Genomic DNA, 21,763 nt, shown 5'->3' with positions numbered 1-21,763 from the left:
AGCATAAACAATCTTTCAAAACATCCAGTGAATGTGCATCATATAGGCTGCAAGCTGAGAAATGCACCATTTACATCCACCATCCTAGCTCATAATTCATCTACTGTTAACCCATCCACCTCAGTATGTTTTAGTCTGTAATAGTGATTTGTTCAAAGCAATGCTGTTGCAGAAGGTAAATTTATATCATGTGCTTAAAATGACATGCAGCCAGTTAAAAGAAAATGGGATGTTACAGTGCTAAACACACCCCTACCGAAACTTTTTAAAAATGTGTTGCAGGTGTCAAGTCCAGATTGAGGGCATATACAAAAAAAAAGAAAAGTTTCTCAATTTTGACATTAATTATCTTGTCTTTGTACTGTATTCAATTTAAGTCAAAAAGGATTTGCAAATCATTGCATTCAGCTTTTATTCACAGTTTACAGAGTTACCCAAATGTTTTTGAATCAGTGTTGTATTACAGGATTACTGTATAGGATTATGTCATTTCCCTCAAGTAGTTTTTTTGTGTATTAATATATAACATTACCAGTTCGCAGTTATCTGGTGCTAACTGTTAATGGATTTTAATCAAAGTTGTTGTGAGACTCGAGCTTAAAACAAACACACCACATAAAGTGAAAATTAGTTTATTGATGCTATATGTACCAAGAAATGTTTCTTCAACTGAAGACGTGAAAAAACATGATTTTCTTGCAGTCCAACATGTCGTATTGTATACAGAACATGGAGTCATGCGTAAGAAGAAGAAGAAAGGAAGCACTTGGGTTTGGCTGTCTGTTGTTCAGCCTCACATTCATACAAAATGCTGTGCTCCCGACTCAAATAAGTCCTTGTCGTAGGCACATCTTACCGTCTAACAGACCGGTGAGGTGTGCGTGTAGCAGACCTGCATGCTGTGTGTATTTACATGGAGCATCACGGTACCATCTCAGCGACACACAGCCAGAGTCAGGGACAGCAGAAGCAGCATTCACCTTGTCCCTCCTTAATTTCTTTGTTGCTTTTTATTCAGCAAAAATGATGGCCTCACTATTCTACTTAGTAGAAAAATTTAGATAGTATAAAATGAACAATGGTATTTAAGTAAAAAAAAAAAAGGATATGCAGTTAATAAGCACATGTATAAAACTCATTTATACATTTAAAACCTTGTTGCCCATTGAAGCTTAAAAGACAAATATAGTGCTTTTATCTGATCTGTACAATAACCGTTCCTGCAGAGGAGTGGTACACAGAAAACAGGCAAGTTATACTAGCAAAAATATAAAATGCTGAAAAAGCAGTATACATTTGACTTCCATAGGTAAATATGTGCAGGATCTGCAACAACTACATTAAATCTGAAAACAGACTTTTTTTTAATATAATAATTGTAGCTTCTAGCTTTTAGTGGTAAAAAATGTTAGGATTCCTTTTTGGTCACTTACCAAACTTTTTTTTTTTTTGTTGACATTCCCCATCTTTAGTTACAATGGTTTGAGCTGAAGTTTGTTAAAACATAAATCAGGAGCTACAGTATGAAGATAAATCATTACTGGCACCTCAGTCGGCACAGGTTACGCTCCTGGCAGTCATGTTCTGTGTTTGTTGGCATAAACACTGTGTGACATGAACATCATGGCACCAAAAGCACATAAAAAAGAGGGTTGCTCAGGGTTCTGCTTAGTGATCAACTTTATGATCTGCATGTATTCAGAGAACAGAGCTGCTACCTCAGCAGACAGAGTCCGTGCTGGCCGGCAGCTTCCCACTGCGGCGGACCTCCTTCTCTCTTTTCTCTCTCTGTTTCTCCAGCTTCTCCTGGGCCTTACGCATGTCCTTCAGCTTTTTCTTGATAGTTGAGCGGTCGCTCTGACTGGACACACCGAGAGCCTGAAGTGAAAAGCGAACAGATTCAGGGCAAAATAATGCTACAATATATTCTGGCCACAAGGTGGCAGTCAAAGGCGACTAATACAGGGTTCCCACCACTTCAGGCAGGTTAGTTTTTAGATTTTTAAGACTTTTTAAAGCCATATGGGAATAAATTTAAGACTAATTTTATCTTAACCAAAGCTGAAGGAAAAAAACATGAACTGATTAACTCAATTTCTTAGGGTAAGGGGCAATTTTACCCAAATGTTTATTGTTACATAAAACTTTACTTTTTTGGGGTCAAGTTATAAAGTTAAAAAGTCTAATTCAAATGCTGGAAAAAAAAACACGTTCAACAGTGCAAATATCTTACTTTAATCACTACAATCATCTTCTTCATTCTCTTTTTTTTTTTTTAAAAAAGGAAGCAAAGCAAACACTCACTGCACATCATTTATCAGTTTGTGAGCCACTTCACTTTGAAAATACAAACTTTGTCATTTTTACATTTTTATCAACTTTGTATTTCTGCTTAGTTCTGAAATTTTGATCTAACATCTTACATGTTTAAACTTTTTAATTTTCTTTTTGTCTTTTCTATACATATGTACATGCAAATAAACAAATACAAAAATAATTTGGTTGGCCTTTAAAAATGCTTGTTCCTATGTCTTTTAATTGTTTCATTGAGTGCTGTTGGTTCCACTATCCTGATCTGTGAAACATTAATGTGAGAGGCATTTGGTAAATTATTTAGGAAAAAAAAGATGTTACCAATTATTTTGAGATTTTACAATGGAGCATCAAAAATGTCATATTATACTTCCAGTGTCTTAGTATTTTTAAGACTTTTGAATGATTGATTAAATACATTTTTATTTAGGAATTGTTTTGAGATTAATAAATTCGATGCCTTTTAAGGCTTTTTAAAAATCCGTGGGAATCCTGTGAAAAGTGACTTTCATTGCAATAAAACATCATCATCATCATTCCATTACCATACAAGTAAATCAAAGTTAATTATCATCATCATGATTTTTTTATTTTTTTACCTTCAACTTGTCACTGTCCAAGTACAAGAGCTGCTGGCCGTCCACTCCCTTTGCTGTGAATTCTGGTGTGTATTGGTCCATATTCATGCCCATCAACCAGTGACAGACCTGTTGATTGGTCCATTCAGAGACAGGCCGGTTTTGCCACTGATACTCTTTTCCTGTTGCTACTGGTTCATCATCCAAAGTCTAAAGAAGACACAGATAACAGAAACAGATGCTAGAATAATACTGTTACATTTGCAAGAGCATCATCATTTTATATTTTTTGTTCAAATACATTTTTCCGAGCAGTGCTCTTAAAGTCTGAATGAGTTCAACCGCCGGTGTAGCCTTTCATCATTTAACTGTTCACTCATAGAGAAGAGATTACTCATGTCTTATGCAAGAAAAAAAAGACTATAAAGACTTGCACAAAAATACATATATATATAGATGCCAACAGCATGCAACAGCCATCATATGCCATGAATTGTACTGTATGTGTCTGATCAATATTCTTTAGTGGCAATTTGAAACGTGGGGTGACATCAATTTTATTGTGCATCTTTCAAGTTTTGTAACCTTTGAAACTGAGTAAATTTGGGATTTCTTTCAAAAACATGGGGGAAAAGGTACGATACAACTTGGTAAGAAAAGTTCCATAAATTGCAAGTAAATTAGTAGATATAGCTAGGGAGAAATGTGTTGCGAAAACGAAAAAAAAACTAGGGAAAAACTATATTTAGAATTACCATAATTACATACCTAAGATTAAGTTGCAAAGTTATTATAATTTTTCAAGCAATTTTGCCAGGTCTTTTTCTTTAAAAAAATTTTTAACCTCCTTCCTGTTTTTAAAAACTAATTTTTTAGGTAATTTTCTTGCTCCTTACTAATTTCCAAGTACTAGAAATTAGTTCTTACTAATTTTTTTGCCGTTTATTATTTTGTTACTCATGGCCTTTTTCCCATGCTTTTGAAAGAAATCATGCCAATATGCTTAGGTTTCAAAAGGTTAATCATGTTTCCCACTTCATTCATAAAATCACATAAATAATGCTGTTTGTAATTATTTTAATTTAGGTACATTTGTTATTTCTAAAGATGGAGTAATTGCTGAAAGGCTGTTGGAGAGGGGTGAGGCTGAGTGATCAAAAATAATAAGTAAAGCTAACTGCAGCATGTATACAATAAACAAAGACAACATGTAGTGCAAGTTCTGTTGAACAAAACTGTGTGCAGTGTACAAATTCCCCAAGCTAGCACCAAGAAAACGAGCGTGCAATGACAGCGAAATACCAAAACATTCTCGGATGCAGGCCTACGTGTGTCTTCATACTGCATGTTTTACTGAGAGAGACTGAGACACTGAAAACTAGAATTTCAGAGAAAACAGCTGCTGAAACGCCACTGAACAGGCAGTAGAGCAGTCAACGCCATCCTGTGGTCTGCCAAAGCTTGTAAAGAACATGAAGCACTGGTTGACGCTTTAACAGAGGCAAAAGTACTAACTATTAACATTGCAGCTGACTTAAGAATAGCTTAGCTACAAGACTTGCTTTAACAAACAAAACAGCATTGATACACACATGCAGCTCTCTTCTATCCTCTCTGCATTCATGATTTAATCTCAGCTATGAAAGGGGGGAGGCTCAAAGAGCATGCTTGAGAATGTCCCCTTTCAGCTGCATCAAGGCGTCCCACACGGCTTTTGTGACGGCGCAACAAGGAGAGCACTCACCTCGCTGGAAGAGAAGATTAAAGTGTGTGAGCGCCCAGACAGATTGGGTTCAGCAACTAACCCAGAGATGTCTGAACTGGGGCTGGCAGGGTTAGAATCATCTATGACTGAAAAACTCTGGAACAAGTGGAAACAAGGAACGCATTTACTAAGGCAACAGTTCTTCACCATGACAAGCAAACAAATACAAAGACTGCAGGTGTGAGGGGTGAGTGCAGTGCTGTTTCCATAAGGACTAAAATTATTATAATTGATTAAAACTGATTTCAGTGGCAGCAATCCAAGTCATTGATTTGAGCAATAAGTGACTGTGATCTTCAACACAAAATGTAGCACAAATATTATATTATATTAAAGCTAATCCACCACCAGAACTACAGCAACAACCTCTAAACTACAACAACTAACTAAACTACTTCTAGTGAAAAACACAAACACACAAAAAGCAAGGTATGGGGTAATGTTTTCTATTTAGTTGAGTAGTTACTGTGAAATTAACAACTTACAGACGCAGAGAGCGGCCCTGCTTGCAATTTTTTTTTTATTTAATGCTGTTGTCTCAAGATCAAAAGTGTTGTGAAAAATATCGATTTATTGGTGCATAAGGATTCTGAATATTTGAAACTGTTTCAACACACTGCTACCAGCTGCTCTTTCTTACTCTCTCTGATTGTTAATGTGAACTACAGTCATTTTGCTGTCCTCTACTACTCATCAAGTAAAGAAAAGTTTCCATCAACTTATAGCCTTGTTAAAGTCTTGAAATATAAACTTACATGCTCTGTATGTCCATTTCTCCCCACTGTATCAAATATCAATATTTTTTTTAAAGTATTGTATTAAAGTTAGAAACTCCAGTAATGCTTGATCAAAAGTTCAATATTTTTTACCAAGATAATAAAGCTCATTTTCTTGTGACAACTGGTTAATTAATGTAAATTCTTTACATAACAAAATGCAGATTTCTCAAGATAATTTATATCGAAAATGAGCGAGTGATTCATTTGATCACACCTGATTTCCGCCTTTATGATCACTGTTGTGACCGTCTGGTGAGTAAAGTAACATTACTATCTGGTTCAGTAATGGGTACTCCTTGATCTGATTCATAAAAAACTAGTTGCTACAGTTGTAGTGACGCCTATGCATGCTGGCATGGCACTCCTGATCTCTGATAAACATTAGAAGTAATAAGAGAAAACAGCCTTTTGTCTTGTGATAACAAGTTGATATCTCATTTTTTTAAGATAAAATAATTACCATGTAATCTCATGACAATGGCATTAAAAAAATAATTGCAAGCACGGCTGTTCTCGGCTTCCAGAACTATTTAGACTATTTGATTAGGAAAGTGCTTCTTTTTGGTTTTTTATGCAGTCTAAAAGTTGTGTGGCTTGTTTTTCAGACATGAATGTGGGTTAAATTTAAAATCAAGGAACTATCCAGACCTGTGGGCTAAAGCACCAGCTATGTGCAAGTTCATATGCAGTTTAATTGAATATAGCATAAGAATCACACTCTAAAAAACTGGTTGCACAACACAAGTTAGTTACAACGTAGGAGTTAGCGTTGATGTTACACACAAATCTGCAATCGAACTTTCGATTAGCTGGCGCAAAAAGCCCCAGAAACTGCTTTTGGCATCATTTGTTTCCTCTAATACAAGCCACGCGGCTTTCCGAAAGCGGACAAATGGAAAATTTTAGAACATCAGTTTCCTATAACACTACCACATACCCAGTTCAAAAGAAGCTGTGAATTATTCATAGAAAGTATTGAGGTGAGAAATTACAAATCGCAGAACTCTATTTGTTAGTAATGCTCTAACGTGACATCTACAATCAGAAAGTAAAACAAGGATATGTATACTGTACCAAATCTAATGAGCGACTGAATAAAGAGGACCAGGAGAGATTTGTCTGTTTAAAGGAAACACGGTTCAGTGAGATAAATGTCCAGGCAGCAAAGCACTGACAAAAACTACCATAATGCACACAGCAACAGAAACCAAAACTTTTCTCTCAGTAATCATTTTCTGCTTGGTTCAGCCCGTGTCTTGAACTCATTAAACGGCATCGTGGGAACACCAGCCCGACCGCAGCCTGTGTGACAGTTAGCCACGCGTTTCACTGGATGCGTTTGAACTGTCACTATATGCAGACTCATTGAAAAGCCACTCAGTCCTTCCCTGCTCTCTGGCTAACATCTGGATCCAGTTTCTGTAGCCTTTGCATGATGCAGCTTGTTTGCAGAACTAGTTAACGATGGCACATGTCTGGAAACAGCCTCCTGTTTCTTTTTCTACTTATTTTACTGTTTCCATGAAGAAACAAATCTATCGTGATGGTGGGGGAGAGACGAGGAGTGTCATCCACGGTGAGAGCAGAATGACTGAGAAGGATCAAGTTTGTAACCACACTGATTTTATATCTCAGTCTAATTTATGAAGGATTAAATACTGTATAGCTAATAGGTTATTAAGTTTGTACTGGATGCTAAGTCTGTGGCTGATATTTATATTAAAAAAAAGTTACATACCTTATTCTTGCGATCCTGGCTTTGTTCACTGCTGGTCTCAGTTGCAGCGTACGGCAGACTGCTGCTGGAGGACGAGGGCTCTCTGTCTCTGTCCTTGTCTTTGTCTCCAAACCAGGAGAAGGGCATACAGGTGGGGATGGAGGTCATTGACTCTGCCGGAGACAGGTTCCCTCCAGACTCCTCCAGTAACTCTGCTGATCCCCTGGGCATTGGAGAAACAGGAAGATACAATTATCCACACTCGCATTACATACACGACAGCTCAATACATGATGTGTTGCATAAGAAAATACTTAATCAAATAATTAAAAATATAAAATATAAGAGGAAAACTCTTATCTATCTATCTATCTATCTATCTATCTATAAAACTGTACAATTTCCCCATTGCACCTTTTGTACATACCTTTTGTGTTCTTTATATTCTATTTTTCATTTTACATTTTTGAATTGCTTCTATATTTTTATCTTATGTCTTACACTATTTAAATTCACTATTTTTACTCTTCATTTACATTAATTGTTTTGCACCAGAACACAAAGTCAAATGCCCTGCATATGTAAATCGGTTCATTCATAATCATAATCATAAAAATTGTAAATTGAGTGGCTGTTTTTCTCTGTATGAATTTGGGAATGCATTTTCTGCATTTATTTGTGGAAGCATCTTTGTGGATGTATTTGTATCTGTTTCTTGTGCATAAATGTGCATTTTTAATGCTACTGTGATATCCTTATCCAATAAAATATATTTATAATTGTAGCACATGCACTGCTATAAGTGTTTACAGCAACATGTTTAACAATGGGAAGCTTCAACAAATGTGACACAAATGACTATCCCCAACAACTCAGCAGATATTTGCAATATTTAACTGTTAAAAATGGAAAGATAACGTACCTGCTGTCCAAAGATGCTCTCATCACCTCCTTGTCATGTTTTTTTCCTTTGCCACCTGATTTGCGCAGGCCACTGTTGATGAATGGTGACATTTTTTTTCATTAATGGTAGAATGATGGTAAAGTGATGGAAATAAATGACAGTAATCACTATGGAGACTTACCCAAAGTCTGGGAATCGTCTTTTAGATTTTCCTGCTGATGAGGCCTCATTTAGCTCCTCTGAAATGACACAACAGACTCAGTAACAACTCAACAACAACTGCAACAACTGTAATTCACAGCCACCACATTTTGGTCTCACATACCTTTAAGCTCTTTGCCCTTCCCTTTGGACTCCCTTTTTTTGGCACTGCGCATGAATCCAGAGGGGGACTGCGGTGACAAGGTGTCTTTGGGAGGGGACAAAGAAGGACTTCCACCACTTTCAATACTGTCTCCCTGTGATGGTGACAAAGACGGGCTGCTGGTGAGCTCTGCCTTACTCCTGGATCCATCTCTAGTCTCTCCTGAATCAGCTCTCTGTGAATTCCCAGGATAGCAGACAGGCACTGGGAGGGCGAGGCTCTCCTGGATAGACCTCCTCCTCCTGGGAGATTCCTGCTCCTCCTGGTCCTCCTCTTCTTCAGTTTCCTGTGGAGACAAAGCTAATTATCCAGAAGCACAATGCAAGGAAGAGGAGATAAAAGCTTATTTATATAACAGAAAGTTCAGCTCTCCAGTCCTGATTGTCTGAGTCATGTATTTTTTTGTCACACACATTATAAAGAAGGTAGAAGGTAGGAAGGATTTATTAGTCATTTTTTAAACTTAAAATCAGCAGCTAATATGAAGATTCTATCCGGCTGTTCGTGCATGTTGCTGCTGGTGGCATCTTTCAATTCCTGCAGTGCATTTTTTTAAATTTGCATCAGAGTTATGTGTCTTTCTGGCTCCCAATAAGGTTCGCCCATCCAGTGCAACAGCTTGATCCAGGATGTTAGGGGTTAACCACGTCTCTATGAAGATGTGCGCAGAGCAGTCCCTGATCTCCTGTTGCTGAGTGAGCCTCAATCACATCTCATCCACTTTATTCTCCTGCGACCGGACATTAGCCAGAAGAAGGCTTAGTAGAGGAACAGCTCCCGGTCCAAGTCGGGTCAGCCTGATGCCGGCTCTCCTCCCTTTCAGTTTGGTTTCTGACCTATGGCCTGACTGGCCGCTCGGCGTATGCCGGTTGTCGGGATCCTCTCACAGTCTGCTGCATTCAGCCCAAGCCCCACATCACTTTTCCTGATGTTGAAAGGTGTTTCTCTATCATACAAAAGTTATGCCTCAGCAGGAGGGGGCCATGGTGTAGAAAAAAATTTGAAAAATAGAGCAAAATACTGCAAAAAAGTAGCAAGGATTTGAGGAGCTACTGGCTGCTGCATCTACATACGCTGCCATCTTGGTGCGTTATTGTTTTTGTTTGTTTTGTTTTTAAAAGATACTCAAGGATGTTCCCTATTGTATTCTAGAACAGCTGCGAGTATCTCCGGGCAATTCAGTTGTTTAGGAAAAGTGCTGCCTCAACAGCAAAACAACCACAGAATATATGGCAGTGAAATTGTCAGATACCATCACTGCAGAATGTTTTCACTGTGATTGGTCAGCACATCTACACAAAGTTATATATTACTCAAGTTAGTAAGTGCTCTTCTCACCATTAGTTTCACCTCCAAGATGGCATTTTGAGCATGAGGGGACTGGATGGGGTTTAAGGTTTCATGTCATACCTTACATCTGGCCTCAGGTGGCGGACTGTTCAATCCAATTACATGCTCATACAACACAGTAATGTATCATGTTCAGCTGTTCCTGGCTGACCTGAGAATGACTTGAAGCCACTGCGAGGCTTTCCTTCAGTTTGGTCCGAGATGGAGGCTGACGTTTGGCCTTCTGAGCCAGCAGGCCTTTCGCTCTGTGTGCACTGGTGTCCAAGCGTTCAGTCTCAGGGACCAACTCACTCCAGTCTTCTTCTACACAGGAGAAAAAAAAAACAAATAAGTCATAAAGCATAGTTTTAATGATTTACCAGGGTCACTGGAGTTTACAATGTGTTGAATGATTTACAGATCACACAATAAAAGTGTGGACTTCCAATTAAATTCATTTTAATTCTAGTAACCCTTTGTACCTAGTAGTGAGTCGACTGATTGTGTGTTGGTTACTGGTTCTTGTCCGATTAATCTCTCATCTGCTGCCGAGTCCTGGCCACCCTGGCGCTCCACACCTGAGGCCCCTCTGGACTCCAGGACAGATATCTGTGGATAAAACAACACTCAGGTCATGTCAGTGTCTCTAGCAAGTCTGCTATTGTGTATAGGCATTTTTTTTCTTAAGCTGGGGTCTTACCCTGTCCTGCAAGCTCTCCAGCTGGTCCTTGTACCACTTGTCTTTTTCATCTAGAATTTTTTTCAGCTCCTCCTCTTTCTTCACAAAGTCTATCTCTCTGGGGAGTAAACAAGGAGATTTGGTTTCCCATCAGCCCTTTAGCTTGTAAACACGTTTTTTGTGATTATCACATAACTACATAAATTCCACAAAATCTTAAATCAGAGCTTGAAGTTAAACAATATTTTTTTTAACAATATTTCTTTGTAAATTTTTTTTTTGTCAAAATGTATTGTTTTTAAATGTACAAATCCAACAGCACTGAATTGTGTTACTCAAGATAAACTTACTTCTGCTGGTAGTCCTTGAGGAGTTTCTTGGCCTTGTTGTACTTCTTGTCCAGAGTCTCATGTTGGGCCTGAGTCTCAGCTAATTGTTCATTCACAGTCTTACACAGTTCCTGAGCTTCCAGCCAGTAACTTTCCAACTTCAGGATTTTGTCGTTGCCATCGTCAATCTTTTGCTCCAGTGCAGACTCTCTGGCTTCCCACAACGATCTGTCCTCCTCGGACACCCTTAGCTGTAAAGAGATGGTGACATGTTGTTTTGAAACAGTGGCCCACCTGTAAAATGAATTGTAGGTGGGCCACTGGCCTGGGACAGCTTCTGGGTTACTTGTAGTGTTAAACAGTAATTTAAAAGAACCAGTTCACACATTCTGTCTGATTGTTGTTTGACCTGGTTTTCTTCAATAACCTACTGCAAATGCATCAACATTTCAGACCTCTCTATAGACTTAAAGTTTGCAGCCTGCCAGGAGGCAATCAAAAGATAATTTCGAAAAGCATCTTCAGAATATTAATCGCTCATTGTTAGTACATCAAAGTTAAAAGTTCAGAAACAAAAAGGCTGGTATAAACCATCATTCTCAAAAAACTAACTTTATAATTACTGATACACTGTAAAATCTGACAAGTTGATCTTACTAAGAATTATCTTGGAAAGCAATGAAAAATGAAAGTAAATATAAATACAAATCTTAAGTTATGTTAATAGCTAATTGTTATGTTCACTTAAAATTTAGCTGTACTTAATTGTTGTTGCAACTTAAGAATGACAAGTGGATTTAACTAGTTCTGTCAAAGTGTTAGCAACCTCAGTAAACCAAGTTAGTCTGACTTAACTTTAGCCAATGATGAAGTTAGGAGATCTGCAAGTTCTATTTTGTTAACATGTTTAAGAATATACAAATATGACTGACTAGTTTGCAACCAGCAGAATACAGATATATAGCTCAGTAAACTTGGTTTACTAAAGTTACTAAAACTTTGAAACATTTGAAACGTTAAGTAACAGTAACTAAATTTGAAGTAAACTTAACAGTTACATATAAAGTAAACATAAATTAGATAAACAGTTATATTTACTTACATTTTTCAAGTCAATCAGTTTTCTAGATGTTTTTAGTAATATCAACTTGTCAAATGTGACAGTGTAAAAGAAACTTGTAAAGTTTATTAAAAAATCATTTTTCTGTTGCATGTTTATTTAATGGTACAATAATGTATTTGTATTTACTGTACTGAATATTAATTTCATATTATGTGAATATCTTAAAAAAAGAAAAAGAAAAGAAAATGTTGATTTCATCTTCATCATACCTTTTCCTTTAGTTGATTAATTTCAGCTGTGGCAATGCTGTGTTTGAGCTGCAGCTAAGGAACAAAAATAGGAAAACAGAAGACTTGGTTACACCCATTTTTATATGTTAATCATAATGTTTAGATGTTTAAACAGAATACTGAAACTTTGATATCTATTTTAAAACACATGAGACTTTGTGGTTCGGGTGATACCTCTTTGAACTTGAAGACCATCTGAGAACTGTCCATGTTGGTCGGCATAAACAAAGCTTCTGAATCAGGCAGCTCAAACAGCTCTACGTTCTGTCCTGGGGAGAAATTGGAGCACAGAATCCTCTCATCCACTCCGTCCTCGTCCTCATAGCGCTCCTCCTGAAATATGACATCACACATAGCATCACATACTGCAAAAACTGACACACCCTGCATGCCCACGGACATACTCGGCATGTGTCAACAACACTCCCAGCAGCGCAGTTCACCACAGTCTGGAGGGCACATTAATCAATACATCATAAGCACTGGGCTGGGTCACGGGAAGGTACTGCAGAAGTTTGGCGACATGTCTGTGGCACATCTGCAACACTGAAAAAACTGAACAACAATATTCTCAATAGATAACAAGACAGTCAACACACCTACATGCACTTTGCATAACCACAGAGCTACTCAAGATGGTGTCCACTTCCTCACTGAAAGTTACGCAACATTCCTTTTAAGTCTTTGCTTCAGTAAATCCCCCATGTATTATCTTCCCAGTCTCTCTGTCGTAAAACAGGGGCTTGTGGCTGCTTGAACTTCAGAGAGCAAACATTTCACAACTCTGGCAGACAGGAGGCGGTCGACTGAACACCTCCCAACACAGCAGAATGGTTGACACATGGCTTACTCACAGCCAGCTGCTCATTTCCTGGTTCAGCTGAGTGGGATTGGACTGGGCGTGGCAAGGGGACCAATGCCGTGTTCATGTCATGTCACAGTCATCTTGATTATGAGTGTCCAACTTGTTAATAGCATTCACATCAACATCCAAGTCATAATTTAAAATGGGAAAACTCCAATTTTTCCGGATGTTCAGATATTTTCAACTGGGCACTTGATCATAAAAACACAAAAACATGAGACACCTTACATCAGCCAATTAAGCAGGGCTCAACACTAACTTTTAACAGTGGTTGCCAGGCATTAGCTTTTGGCTGCTGAAACTGAAAATATGGTTTCCTTATTTTAGTCCCCTCATTTTTTTTAGAAACTCACATATCGGGTCGGCTTATTAATAAAAAAGTGATCAAAAAAGAAGACTGTATAAAAGCTTTATTACAGTAACTGAAGAAGATTCTTTGTAGTTTGTATTTGATCTGATGCTATCAGTGCTTTAGGTAGACCTGGTTCTTTGTCAGTTGCATCATTTCACAAATTATTTAGTCAAATAACCTAATATGCTTACCCACTGCCTATAAAATAGGTGCCTTTACACATGCATGTAAATGCACCAGTGCACATGCAGCAGTCACATGCAGTTTTGTCTGTTTCCTGTTATGACAATAACAGCAATTTGGGATGCACTATACTGGATTTTTTTGACAAGATCCAATATGCCAAAATATGACAACTCACTTGGCCAATACCCGATAACAATATTAATACATACCCTATTTTCCCCACATAATTTTAGTGATCATCAGGTCTCTTCTGTAGTGGAATTGATAACATATTATGCATACTGTAACTGTGATGCCCCCCCAGCAGATGGAGACATGAAATACCATGCTAAAAATAAGAAAAATACTTCAACTTAGGGTTTATGTTTTGTACATGTTCACTCATCACATTTTGTGATATTAGCAAATTCAGCATGTTTGTTGACTGCTAGATTTCATTTTAATAGCCAATATTTGCTGATACTGATGCTGTTAATATTGTGTATACCTTTACCCCACCCCCATATTTACACATCACTAATGCAGTAAATGTTAAAAACATATTTATTTGGGGGTTTACGATTCACTGTTCCCTTTTCTACCATCCATCACATATGACATGAACATGGCATTAAGGTTGAGCACCGACTGAACTTTCTGTTTGAAGTCCTGACCAGCTGACTCACCTCCTCCGTAGAGTGTTCGTAGGGATCATCCAGGTGTTGTTGCTGTTGCTGCTGGTTCTTCTCCTGCTCTAGTGTCTCACTTATGAGGCGGGCTACCTCACTTTGCGTCCCTGGCTTCTCTCGACCAATCAGGAACCTGTTTTTTACAATGCCATGCATTAGTGCGCCATAAAATAGGATATTTTACATGTTGCCTGAAAACAACTCAGAGCAGCTTCTGTCATGGCTTACTTGCTACTGGAAAATGCAAATTCTAAGATGCAGTTAAGGCTTGATCTCTTCATGTGTGGGCGTTTCATTTCAAATCATTACCTTGCTACAGTATGTTGTGTTGCCTATTCCACTTTTCATTTCTCAGTATTCATTCATGGCTTTTGGACTCACTGGAGTTAAAAAAAGACCCAACTGTTTACCACCTATTTCTTGTTGTACTAACAGCAGGGTTCTCACTCTTTCATGGATAAAATTTCTAAATTTTTTCAGGAATTTTCAAGGACCTATAATATTTTTTCCTTGCCCCACTTGTCCATAATTGTAATTTTAGAAAACTGGCATGAATGGAGGGGAAGATGACACACAGGAAAAAAACAAAGAAACTTTTGTGATGGTAAATAAACTCTGTCACACACTGACGCATATTAGAGCTCTGTTACGTCGACAGCGTCAGAAAAATTAAATGCTGTTATGTTACATCACATGGAGGGTTATCCATGGAAGGCTGCTGTAACAATGTCATTAAACACAACAAAATTCCAAAACTTTAAATGTGTTTTACAAATTCCATGACTTTTATAGGCCTGGAAAACTTGATTGGGAAATTCCATAAATCTTTCAGGTTTCCATGAGTGTGAAAACCCTGTAACAGTGGCTCAGTCTTGTCACCAACAAGATCTTTCCAATAAGGTTGATTTTAGGGGTCAAAAAGAAGGACTCTGAGCTGACCTCACTGTGCCTTTTGTGTTCTTCAGGACTGTTGCAGCAAACAGTTGGGTGACGCCCACCAGACTGATACCATCCACCTCGACTATCTGGTCATTCACCTGTATGCTAGGGACACAGAGGATGGTTATTATAAGGACAGATTTTGAAGCATTTTCACAGAACAGTTATGCATCGCCTTCAGCATAGTAATAAAGATAAAAAAAACAGTATGCTCAAAGCAGCTGGCAATGAAACAAATCTAAAAATGCCTGGGAAATACAAGTAGTGACTTTTTTCTTTAGCTTCCTCATGCAGTTATAAATAAATCAGATTATTTATGTCTTGTGTGTCACTGGGGACTGGGGGAACGAGCAATTCCTAGAGTGCAACATTAAAAACTGTTGTGGTGGTGCAGTGTGTACACTGAGTGTGTACCATGTGTCCTGTTGTAAACAAAACATCACAAGTGACTGTTTTGTAACAAGACTTAAATGTAGGGTTATGCAAAAAAGTTTTTAATGATTGAACTCACCGTCCATCATTCTCAGCTGCTCCTCGCTCTGTTATGGTTTTCACAAAAATGCCCAGCTTCTCCAGACCCTGGTCAGCTCCCACTCCCATTCCTATGATACTGATGCCAAGCCCATTGTCTCCTGAGTGCAGGGAAATTAAGATTTTAGAGATTTTAGATTTTAGGGTAGAAAGAACTGTATCTAAATAGGCTCATTTACACATAATGCTTGAGACACTCTGGTTTATAAAGATATAATAAAGATTCTGTAAAGGGATTAAAATCAGTAAATGTTTAGACTACACAGCATTTCTCAGAGCGCTAAATTGTTTGAATACACAAGTCAAAGTCACAACTGTTTGCCTTTGTAGGGCTGTGCTCTGTGCACAGCTGTATGAAAACAGGTTTCCCCCCTTATGAAATGATTCTGAACAGTTGCTCATGACATGTAGAAATTTACCTTTAGTGCTATGACACTCACCTTTCTCAATCTCTACAGGGAACACATCCATTTTCTCCACTCTCTTCTCCAGCTCATATTCTGCAGATGCCGCGACCGGATCCACATCGTCATTGCGGCGATCATATTCCTCATTGGAGAAGGTAGTGAAGACCTGTGTTGATCAAAATAGTGCATAGCTTCAGTATACCACACTTTATGTCCTTCCCAAGTAGTTAATCATCAGACAGATTTATGTTGAGGGGCTCCTACAGGATCTACACAGACATAGGCATATTATTTTCACTTCTTTTTTATCTTGGCAGGCTGAACAAGGACACATTTTTCATTTGGGAGAAATTGCAGAGCGAGGGAGAATTACACTCATACTTTGGACCGTTTACTGTGTAGCGCTACTAGGGAAATTAAAGTGCCAGCACACAACTGAAGCACACTTTAACAGCTGCTGAGGGACAGCAGAGCTCTTTGATAATTTGAACCACTTGCATTGTTCCATTGTTCTTAAAATTGTGTCTGACAGAGACTGAGAAACTGAATGATCTTTAGTTTTCTAACTGTATAGACCGCAACATCAACTTTTGGTGGTCTTTTGTATCTTTAATAAATACTTTATCAGCCACCTTTGAATAGATATAAATCATGTGTTGACGACACTGAAGCAGAAGATGCATTCCCATGACATACTCTTGAGGACTTTCATCAGATTTTAAGAAGTTGTGAACTTTGCAGGCAGGCCTCACAAAGCGCTGGAAATGTCCCAGAGGCCTTTTTCTGGTTGGAATTATAAAGCACATACACACAGTACAGCAGAACATGAGCAGCGTGGAAAGTAGGGCACAGCTGGGGAGAGCTGAGCAGTGGATGTACCAAAGATCAATGCTCGGAGGCGACAAGTGTTGTCAGCAGCAGAGTAAAAAAAAAAACATAAACAGCAATACAACGAAAATAAGTAATCCCTTGAGCTTCAGTCAAAGGGCATTGCCCAGTACTTAACACCAACCTTAAGGGTTATTACATATAACAACACTATGTGCTATTTACCTTGTACTCTACTGATGCTACCAAGCAGAAATGGCATTCCTAATCCACTCTGAAAAACACTCCTGGGGTAAAGCTAAAGTGAGCACTACAGCATAAAATGGACTGGGGACGACCATCTGTTGTGACTCTGTAACTACTGTGTATTAAGAGTATAAAGCCTATTCAATGTTAAGACAAGGTTAGCACCAGGAATACAACATATAATTATTTTCATTATTGATTAGTCTGCCCTTTTTTTGAGTAATCATATCAACCAAAAGGAAGATAATAGTGAAAAAGTTAACCAGTACAGTTGCCCAAAGGCCAAGGAGGCAATACTCAAACATATTTTACGTAACAAAAAGGGACTAAGAAATACAGCAAATTTTCATATTTTAAAACGTTATTCATCAATTCTTTTTTTTTGAAGTTGTCAATTAATTTTCTGTCACTTAACTAGCTGCTTTAGCTCTAGTTAGGCTCTTGTCCATTGGACCTAACATGGTCCCAACAGACTAAGGAGAAAAGAGCCAGAGTGAGAGACTAGTAAATAGATATAAAGCATTGTTTAGATTAGAGTTTTGCAGACTGCATCAGGGGCTAATGCCTGATTACGGGGATGAACCCAACAGTGGGTCTGTAACATAAACCCCCTGCTTGGTCATCATTAATGTTAATCTGGGTGGAGTCATGACTTTAATGGTCGTCATGGTGGCAGGAGGACGCTGGCATCAGTGTCCAGGAGTTAAAAACAAGCATGACCTGACTGCACTGTACGTACTGGAGGATGAGTTGTAGTTTTTTTTTAACAGCAGGCTTACTAGTTGGATGGAGTATAAGTGGAAGAGTTGCCTTTTGGAAATTAAAACGAGAAGCATGAGAATAAAGGATACAGGCAGCAGGTAGAATATGAATAAAGAGACCTTCCTATTAAACTTTTGCTGAGCTTAATTCTATTCAATTGAATATTGTTTTATGAAAGGGATGAATATATATATATATAGAAAAGATTCAAGCCTCACAGTGGCAATGAATACAGGACGTAAACTTTGAATTGGAATTTGGGATTTTAATTTGGATTTTATAATGGTCAAGGTTAGACTCAAATGGCATCACTGCAAAGGATTTTCAGACATCACTTTTGGTTGAACAAATGTTTTATCACTATAATTAAGACTTGAAACCATTTTTAATGTGTAAAAAGTGGCCCTTTTGAAAATAACTGAAATAAAAGTGAGATTCTCCATCTAGTTGCATTCTTTTCAATATAAAAATGTTTACTGTATGATAATTGGTAACTTTGATATCATGGTATACCTTAAAACCGGTATATTGCTGTAGCACTGTTTAGTGTATACAAGCTGTTAGCATCAGGCAGACGGCACAGGGTGCCAGCCATCCGAACCAACCTGGCTCGCAGATCATTTGTGCCTGCCAATATTGCTCTGTTGCACAAACTGTGAACAAACTGTGTAAACTAATTGAACCTCTGTGTGAAAGGATGCGGCACCTTGTATGTGGAACACTTTAATGTGTTGATGTTTTTTACTTCTGGTGTTGTTGTTGGTGTTATTATAGTTGTCTGTATATTTATCTGATGATTGCTGTAGAGCACACAATGAATATCTATTTACCTACCCACATACCTACATACCTGCCTACCTACCCACCTACCAGGAGTGTAATGATCCATCGATCTACATCATTATATCTATTAAATGAGCAGTGATCCAGTATTATCAATGCAAAGTGATCTATAATCTATCCATTTCATCCTCTTTCAGATGCACCTTTATTTTGAATGCCTGTGTCATTGTCACACAGTGTAAGGCAGATGATGACAAGCAGCCAAGAGAAAAACGATGAGGGTAACATTATTTACTCAGGAATAAATCATCAGTGTGGAATTATTTTGTTTTTGGTGAAACTCAGGGTTAACAGACAGAGCACGTGTCATGTGTAAACAAAAGCCATACTCAGGAAACACGGTGTATTTAATAAATGCCAAAACACAGATACAGGCTCACAAACTCACAAACAATGAGCTGTCAGCTGGCATGTTGTATTCTAGTGGGCATCTGTGACAAATGTTTGAGTTGTGCTCTCATGATATAGAGTCCAACCCAGGTTGTGGTTAACACAATCAAAATAAATCTAACAACAAAGGGTGACAATTTACTACAGGATGAATTGAGACATTTGCCATGAGGATGTATGATGTAATCAAGTAAACATTTCCACTCTGGGCAACAGAGTCTGAGGTCTAGATCCTGCAGCATGTCAAGACTTGAGGAATTAACCACAAACAATCCTTTTTTCCCCTCTGTCTTTCTGTCTCCTCACTGTGTAGCCTTTGGACACTAGCCCAAAACAGTGCAGATAGTAAATTTCCACGATACCTTACTGAAGTCTGTTCAATTTGTTAACATGAATTACTAGAGCTATTTCTGTTAAACACCATCCTGCTGATTTTCACACACATTTAAAACAGCAGAATCAAATCGTGTTATCTTGGAAACAAGGCATACATGTACACTTGCGGGTACCTCTCTCATGAAGCCTCCCAAACCAAATGAAAGAAGATTAGAAACTTGTGGATTATGCACACTACTGCAGCTCTGTGGTACAGGCAGGAATGCTATTCATGGGGCCTCGACCCTCCATCAACCCAAGTGAGTCCTCCTCTGTCTAAATTCTCCTCCCTACTCTTATACTTGAGCAAGCTTTTTGCCGTAGGTTTACAATCTGTGACTGTGACCCATATATTGTGGTGGATAGGCGTTATCTTTATCACACAAAGGCGAGGCCAGCGCATATAACATAGAGGAGCACTGCAGACTTTCTAAAATAACCAACCAGCCACTCAAGAGAGTTTTTGTCCTGCTTGCATCTTGAAACTTATTTTGCATGTCTGAAAAACAAGCTTCAAAGTGTTTCTGTTAATAAGACTGACAAAGCTTATCATCTTCTAATTTAGACCATTAAAAATTGATTCACAGAACTAGAGCAGACAGAAATTCCATTAAGGATAAAAAGCTACTTTTTACTTAGACTTCAGTAATCAAGGGTTGAATATGTAGGCTAATAGAATATAGGGAAGCACGAATGACATCCTTGGCCCCGGCACTAGCTGAGCAGCAGCCGTTCAGACTGGCTTCTCCCCTCTCCTTCACAGGACTACAAAGTCTGACTTTCCTGTGGACATGAAATCCCAGACCTTTTTCAAACACTGTTCTGCTCTTTGCTGGAACTTAATCACTCAACCACTGTTTTCTCAGCAAGAAAGACAGAAATCAATCTCTTTATTAGCCTCCCTCCCAAACAAGCCTTACACACAGCTCACTAGTATCACTGTCTCCATTCATGAGACCAAACAGACATCTTCCCTTATTGTTCAGTACATGTCCAGTCCACCACCTGCTAGACCAAAACATTCAACAAGGAATGCCCCGATCAAGTATTTTTTGCCCCTGATCCCGATCCAATTCATTTGATATTGAGTATATGCCGATAACAAATTCCAATCCAATACTTGTATTAACCTGGATAATACAGCTACACAATGCACACTTAAAGTAATTCAAAGTTATTCAAGTCAATCCAGTGTATATGCTTGGCAGTTTAATAGTTCTACAATGCAATACAAGAAAAAATGTCTGCATCCAAACAGTACATTAGGAGTTTTTATTTTATATTTATAAAATAAAAAGTAAACACACTAAAAGATGTGATATGGCAATTATCACAATTCCACTTAATGTCGCGTTTGTTTTTTTATGAAGTAAAGTAAACAAACTAAAATGTGTCTTCAGAAATTGCTCTGAAATCCAGTAATGGAGTAGCAGCATTAAATTAAAACCTGTATATCTGCCACAAATCGTGCTCATCATTTATGATGCCTGTATGACAGCGGACGTAAAAAATGCACAGATCGGGCTTGATACCAATCCTTTCAATCTGATCAGGACATCCCTACTCTCAACTGTTGACCAGACAGACTGACCAACGAACAATTAACAATTCATATTCAAGTTTAAGCAGAACAAAGTATCTATCTTTTTTAAATGTCAATTTCTCTTTCTTATATATTAATGCGTTTACTGAGGTTGTGATGTGGATCAAATGCCATCTTCACATTTCCATTCCTTTCAATACCTTTCATCCATCTTCAACACATTTAGTGGTCTGCCCTCTTTACATGTGCTCACATGCACAGACGTACACATGCCTACACCCAAACTTAAACCCCTTCCCACAACAGAATACCAATGTGGGAAATGAGTCAGCAGCTGCGAGGAAAAGCAAACCAGAGAAATCTCTCGCCAGTGCAAAACGAGGGCTGACCACTGGACTGGGGAGCTGGTAATGTAAGCGGGCTGACAAAAAGACAACAAATCAAAACATGCTGTGAGAGTGAGCTGGGGCAGGGGTGGCGGCCTGGCGCAGATCATAGAGTAATTAGGCAAAGAGGCATGGGGCCCAGTTTTTAGATCCTGTTTAAACACACCAGAAAAAGAACAAAAAAGATACCTAGTACTTCCTATATACATGCCATCGGAGTAATTAACACTTTGCGCAGTTCACAATGATTGACTGCAACTGAAACAACAATATTTATGTTTTAAGTATAAACGTGTGACCTAAAGGCAGGAAGAGGTGGAGTCTGAGAAGAG

At 38.3% G+C, this 21,763-nt stretch overlaps 1 protein-coding gene across 3 annotated transcripts in view; it reads right to left on the bottom strand.

Moving 5' to 3' along the window:
- Positions 1 to 616: 616 nt before the first annotated feature.
- Positions 617 to 21,763, bottom strand: part of ppp1r9ala (protein phosphatase 1 regulatory subunit 9A-like A) — a 29,696-nt gene continuing 8,549 nt past the window's right edge. Inside the window, exons 3-20 of one of the 3 annotated variants that reach the window (XM_042494257.1) lie at positions 16,092 to 16,224; positions 15,632 to 15,752; positions 15,121 to 15,225; positions 14,179 to 14,314; positions 12,285 to 12,443; positions 12,090 to 12,143; positions 10,779 to 11,008; positions 10,450 to 10,546; positions 10,232 to 10,358; positions 9,922 to 10,073; positions 8,382 to 8,706; positions 8,238 to 8,295; positions 8,075 to 8,146; positions 7,174 to 7,375; positions 6,510 to 6,554; positions 4,636 to 4,752; positions 2,913 to 3,101; positions 617 to 1,878 (exon numbers count right to left, since the gene is read on the bottom strand). In XM_042494257.1, the coding sequence (XP_042350191.1) occupies positions 1,720 to 1,878; positions 2,913 to 3,101; positions 4,636 to 4,752; positions 6,510 to 6,554; positions 7,174 to 7,375; positions 8,075 to 8,146; positions 8,238 to 8,295; positions 8,382 to 8,706; positions 9,922 to 10,073; positions 10,232 to 10,358; positions 10,450 to 10,546; positions 10,779 to 11,008; positions 12,090 to 12,143; positions 12,285 to 12,443; positions 14,179 to 14,314; positions 15,121 to 15,225; positions 15,632 to 15,752; positions 16,092 to 16,224 (2,481 nt within the window). In that variant the 3' untranslated portion in view covers positions 617 to 1,719. The remainder of the gene's footprint in view (positions 1,879 to 2,912; positions 3,102 to 4,635; positions 4,753 to 6,509; positions 6,555 to 7,173; positions 7,376 to 8,074; positions 8,147 to 8,237; positions 8,296 to 8,381; positions 8,707 to 9,921; positions 10,074 to 10,231; positions 10,359 to 10,449; positions 10,547 to 10,778; positions 11,009 to 12,089; positions 12,144 to 12,284; positions 12,444 to 14,178; positions 14,315 to 15,120; positions 15,226 to 15,631; positions 15,753 to 16,091; positions 16,225 to 21,763) is intronic. The other 2 variants (XM_042494258.1, XM_042494259.1) reach the window with 2 other exon arrangements.

Source organism: Plectropomus leopardus, chromosome 10, assembly GCF_008729295.1.
Source record: "Plectropomus leopardus isolate mb chromosome 10, YSFRI_Pleo_2.0, whole genome shotgun sequence".
In the NCBI taxonomy this organism is placed as follows: Eukaryota; Metazoa; Chordata; class Actinopteri; order Perciformes; family Serranidae; genus Plectropomus; species Plectropomus leopardus.
This window is presented reverse-complemented; position numbering and strand designations above follow the sequence as displayed.